This window comes from Ranitomeya variabilis, chromosome 8 (genome assembly GCF_051348905.1).
Source record: "Ranitomeya variabilis isolate aRanVar5 chromosome 8, aRanVar5.hap1, whole genome shotgun sequence".
NCBI classification, from domain to species: Eukaryota; Metazoa; Chordata; class Amphibia; order Anura; family Dendrobatidae; genus Ranitomeya; species Ranitomeya variabilis.
The window spans coordinates 152,574,153-152,580,152 of record NC_135239.1 but is presented as its reverse complement, the minus strand read 5'-3'; the positions used below and the strand labels follow the sequence as shown (position 1 = coordinate 152,580,152).

At 42.4% G+C, this 6,000-nt stretch overlaps 1 protein-coding gene across 2 annotated transcripts in view; it reads right to left on the bottom strand.

The window, feature by feature from the left end:
• Nucleotides 1-3,966: 3,966 nt before the first annotated feature.
• Nucleotides 3,967-6,000, bottom strand: part of WBP2NL (WBP2 N-terminal like) — a 28,751-nt gene continuing 26,717 nt past the window's right edge. Inside the window, exons 8-9 of one of the 2 annotated variants that reach the window (XR_013218535.1) lie at nt 5,388-5,837; nt 3,967-4,676 (exon numbers count right to left, since the gene is read on the bottom strand). Coding sequence is in view for 1 of the 2 variants with exons in the window: in XM_077277364.1 (XP_077133479.1) it covers nt 5,790-5,837 (48 nt within the window). In the remaining variant the exon portion in view is untranslated. Of the gene's footprint in view, nt 5,838-6,000 lie in introns of both variants that reach the window. The other variant, XM_077277364.1, reaches the window with a different exon arrangement.

The window sequence follows — 6,000 nt, the reverse complement described above, 5'->3', positions numbered from 1 at the left end:
CAAAACCATTATCCATGCCCTTTCCACTTCCTGACAACTATAACTCAAAAATATTTCCCGAACCCGTACATTCCTTAATCAAGAATCTGCAAAAACCCTAGTCATGCACTCATCTCCCGCTTCGACTACTGCAAGCTCTTGCTTTATGGCCTCCCTTCTAAGGCCATGTTCACACTTTGCGGGTTTTACCGCGGATCCGCAGCTTTTCTGCAGCTGCGGGTCTGCAGCAGTTTCCATTGCGTTTACATTTACATGTAAACCCTATGGAAACCGCAATCTGCTGTGCACATGCTGCGGGAAAAACCGCACAGAAACGCAGCGGTTTACATTCCGCAGCATGTCACTTCTTTGTGCAGAATCGCAGCGATTCTGCACACATAGAAATGCATTGATCCGCTTACTTCCCGCATGGGGCTGTGCCCACGATGCGGGAAGTAAGTGGATAATGTGCGGTTGCTACCCGGGGTGGAGGAGAGGAAACTCTCCTCCAGGCCCTGGTAACCATATTTGTGGTAAAAAAAAAAAAAGAATTAAAATAAAAAATAATGCTATACTCACCTCTCAGCGCTGCACGCGGCCATCCGGTCTCAGGTTTGCTGTGCGAGCAGGACCTGTGGTGACGTCGCGGTCACATGACCGTGACGTCGCGGTCACATGACCGTGACGTCACAAAGGTCCTTCTCGCCAAGCATCTTTGGAAACGGACCGCCGCGTGCAACGCCGAGGAGATCGGGATGTCAGAGGGTGAGTATAAACCTTTTTTTTTTATTTTTAACATTACTATTGATGCTGCATATGCAGCATCAATAGTAAAACCAAAACCCGCAGCGGAAACCGCAAGACAAAACGTGATAAATCTGCAGGGATAACCGCAGCGGTTTTGCCCTGCAGATTTATCAAATCCGCTGCGGGAGAACCCGCAGGGACCCCAACCTACATGTGCACATGGCCTTACAGTCTTGCAACACTCCAATCTATCCTAAACTCTGCTGCACAATTAATCCACCTATCTCCCTCCCCCCCACTATTCCCCAGCCTCTCCTTTGTTAATTCCTTCACTGGCTCCCCATTACTCAGAGACTCCAGTTCAAAACCCTAACCATGGCATACAAAGCCATCCACAGCCTGTCTCCTCCACACATCTATGACCTAGTCTCCCGATACTTAACTGCAATCTCTGATCCTCACAAGATCTTCTTCTCTACTCACCTCTTCCCACAATCGTGTAGTAAATTTCTCCCGAGCATCAACTCTACTCTGGAACTCTCTATGCCAACCTATCATACTGTTGCCTACCATGGGAACCTTCAAAAGGAAACTGACTAACCACCTCTTCTGGTAAGCCTACAGTAACCATCACCATACTGCTGCACAAGCAGCTCTACCCTAAAGGCCCCGTCACACATAGCGACGCTGCAGCGATACAGACGATGCCGATCGCTGCAGCGTCGCTGTTTAGTCGCTGTGTGGTCGCTGGAGAGCTGTCACACAGACCGCTCTCCAGCGACCAACGATGCCGAGGTCCCCGGGTAACCAGGGTAAACATCGGGTTGCTAAGCGCAGGGCCACGCTTAGTAACCCGATGTTTACCCTGGTTACCAGTGTAAAATAACAAACAGTACATACTCACCTTCGCGTCCCCCGGCGTCCGCTTCCTGCACTGACTGAGCGCCGGCCCTAACAGCAGAGCGGTGACGTCACCGCTGTGCTGTACTTTCACTTTACGGCCGGCAGTCAGTCAGTGCGGGAAGCGGGCGGCAAGGGACCTGATGGACACCGGAATGAGAGTATGTACTGTTTTTTTTTTTACATTTACGATGTTAACCAGGGTAAACATCGAGTTACTAAGCGCGGCCCTGCGCTTAGTAACCCGATGTTTACCCTGGTTACCAGTGAAGACATCGCTGAATCCGTGTCACACACACCGATTCAGCGATGTCAGCGGGACCTCAACGACCAAAAAAAGGTCCAGGCCATTCCGACACGACCAGCGATCTCACAGCAGGGGCCAGGTCGCTGGTACGTGTCAAACATAGCGAGATCGCTACTGAGGTCGCTGTTGCGTCACAAAACTTGTGACTCAGCAGCGATCTCGCTATGTGAGACGGGGCCTTAACTTATTGTATCCTCACCAATCCCTTGTAGACTGTGAGCCATCACGGGCAAGGTCCTTTCTCCTCCAGTACCAGTCAGTGACTTGTATTGTTTAAGATTATTGTACTTGTTTTTATTATATATACCCCTTTTCACATGTAAAGTGCCATGGAATGGCTCTATAACAATAAATAATAATACCGCTGTGCGGTTGCCAAAGTGAGGGAGTACAGTAGCCCATCCAGTAACAGAAGTTGCCAAAATACTGCGCAACTATACTATTTCTACTCTAATGCGAGTATAATAAAACTTATTTTTATCATCTTTCAGGTTGGATCGGGGGCTTATCTACAGCATTATAGAATGCTGTAGACAAGCCCTGAAAGGCAGTGGCCGTATCTTATATTGGCCAAACCTGATGAACGGTTAGCTTTAAATTTAATGCTCTAAATGCTAGCCCAGACCCTGATACCTCATGCATGGACCATGGATGACTGCTGCTGTGCCATTATACAATTTCTACTGTGTGTCAATTGATGACACTTTTCCTGTTGTCTACCCCTAATTTTTGGAAATGTTTGGACTCCAAGTTGGGTCTCCTTCATATGTTTTGTCTGATTTTGGCAGGGCTCTCAGAACACCAGGTCTAAACCCATCACTCATCCACCAGTTACTGATCAATGTTTCAGCTAGAAATGCTGGTCCAAGCACTGTCCCATGCTGCGCAATTACACTATTTGTACTCTGAGTCAATTGATATCACTTTTCCTGGTGTCTGTCCCTAATTTGAGCTGTTTGGGAAGCTTTTTGGCCTATGCGTTTGGTTTCGCCTTACATTGAATTCAATAGGGTTCGTGGACGTTTGCCAAACCTTGAAAAGTTGGCTCATCTCTACTTACAATATAATTTTATTATACATGAAAAAAAGCTCAAGATTTCCCCTACCCCAATTCAAATGTTATCACAAATTTTCTATATAGCTACAGGGCAGCAAGAGTTAAACGTATGGCCTTTCTGGGTAGGGGCATGCGTTTAATTTTAAATACAGAATGGTCAAACCTATGAAGTAAATAGGGTGTATAAAGCATAATTTGTATAGAAATGGCCTAGCAGGTAACTAAGGTCATGGACTCACTTTTGTGATACGTATACACGCACAATCAATATGCCAGGGAGTATAATTATTGAGCGCTCAGTACTGTATAGATAGCAGTCGGTAGAAGCAAGCAGATGCAGAAATATAACTTATTTTCTCCCTGTAGCTGCTGCTCCTGTAAGCCAGGCAGACATGCATTACATGCGATTTACCTGCAGATTACAACTAGAACTGTAGGTAAATGGTGTTTCTGGAAGTGACAGGTTCATGGTGACTGCTGGGGAGCTCAGGATGTCGATCTCACAAATGTAAAATGTTATCAAGCGGTTCTAACGTTTGTTTAGAAACTTTCTAAAAGGCTAACAACTCTCATCCATTAAAGCAGTATTACCATCTACTGCTCTCATCAAAGAATACCTGATCACAGCTTTGATCTGAAGGATGTTTGCCAGGGCAGGCAGCTCACACACCCATTCACAGACATCCACAATGGTTTAAAAAGGGATTTCCCAATATTTCACATATACCTTCTTTTCCATCCCACTGATGCCGATCTCGATCATGCCATTCTAACTGTGGCTTGCGACAATAACCATCATAGTCATGTGATGTGACGCTCCTGCGTATATCATGTCATCAAAGGGATTGCAAACAGGGCTCTTACACAGCGCCTCAAGAGACCCAAGACTCCAATGATGACCGAGGGGGAGGAAAATTCAGTAAAGTAAATTACAACAGTTACTATTCCTAGAAATCAGGATTATTGAAGAATGTAATAAAGTTATTATTGCAGGATTTTAATACAAAGTGCAAGCAGTAATGAACATATTTGGTCACATTAAAAACTAGGCATAATGGGTCAAAAATGTAATAAATGAAAAAATACTTTATTATAAGCAAAGTGCTAAATACTTTCATTTATTTACCCTCATCTTGTCAGGGGGGCAAGAAAGAAAAGCACAAGATCTTGTTTTAGGCCTTATCAATTTATGATGCAATTTTTTTCAATTATTAATTTTCTTTCCCAGAGAAAACCTATAACAAGAATCAAGGTTTGGGATCCAAACTACGCTCTGTACCAAACACCCCCACACTGTGTGACAAACCATTTCTATTGTCCCACTGATGCAAATGTAATGTACAGCTGAGGCTGGATCCCATTTATTGAGCACCACCGACAGACACGTCGCACACTGACCGTCCCGTGAGAGCTCCGTCACTGCGTAGCACGATCCATCATATACAGCAGGTTAACAGTCTACATATATACAGGAAAAGATTCTAATGTGCAATACAAAATGTAAAGTCATTATATTCCCCAAGGACGGGGAAATGTATTCTATGGTTATGATAGGGACAACCAACAAATATAGATTTTTATTGAAAAGGAAAATGAATAAGATATTTCTTAACCTATGAACTTATTCTATATATGTACAGATCTATATTTATTGCATGTTCTGTGTCGAAAATCCAAATTCATAGTCTTATGTGCCAGGGTGGATTGATTTAAATCACGCCGATTTAAATCATGATTTAAATCACGATTTAAATCAAAAGATTTTTTTCTATTTAAATCGGATCGATTTAAATCATGATTTTAATCATGATTTAAATCACTGATTTATATCAAAAGGTTTTTTTTAATATAAATCACGATTAAAATGAGAAGTGAGAGCAGTGCGCATGTGCGCCCATAGTTACACGGACGAAACTAGGGGCAACGATCTAACGCCAGGGTGAGGGGGGGACCCCAAAGTAAGTAAAAATCTTTTTTGTTTTACTATATGGCAATAGGTAGGTGTTTAAAAGCAGCATGTCTTAATTGTATAAACTATTAATAGCCTCCACATTTTGTTCATACTGCCCCTTTAATTCCACACTTCTAGCTTGGTTTCACTTTTGGTTTAGTTTCTTTTTCCATTCAGTTGACATGCCCAAACTTGTTGGATAGTCAGCATCCTACAGAAACCTCTGGAAGAGCATGGCATTGTGAATGTTACACATATACAGCCTTTATTCTACTGAGTTAAACAACTCAGCTTTATCTCATGATGGAAGAACCTTTGGATGGTAAAATATTTTCCTCAAAAAGCAGTTTATTGAAAAAAATCCGATTTAAATCAAAAAAATCCGATTTAAATCAAAAAAATCCGATTTTTTTGATTTTTTTAAAAAAACATTGATTTTTATCCACCCTGTTATGTGCACATCATCTAAGATGTGGCCTCGAGATTTACGTCTTACATCACTAATATAAAGGTATAAAGTGAGGAAAGAAAACTATGAAAATGAGATGTAAAAGGAAAGGTGTCAAGGTCTCACGTCTTTGGAGTCTCAGCTGCTCTTTAACCAGCTTTCTATGGGAACATAAATGACTGCAAGTGAAGTTAGAAAACTTCCAGCAGTATCCAAGTTAGGTTACTATCCCTACAATAATAAATATATGTCAATATCCTCTAATACTGGAGTCATTTATTGATACCGGCCCCGGGGACCTCTAGGCAAAGAGGGCTGGCCTGTAACAGGGTACTGAGAATTAGGGAGCAGACTTGATGAGACAGTGTTCCTGGAGGTATAGAAGCAATAACATGCCGTCTTAATTTGTCTTCTTGTCATCTGTAGGTGCATAGGGAGGAGGCCGATCCTAAAAAGGTAAAAAAAAAAAAAAATACAATCAGTAAACATATTCACAAAATTACAATATAAGGGATCATCTACAACATGGTTGATGAATTAAGAGAAAATTGTATATACAAAGATACAAAGTCAATGAGGGTCTATCTGTCATATTGTGGAGGCCTCAGATG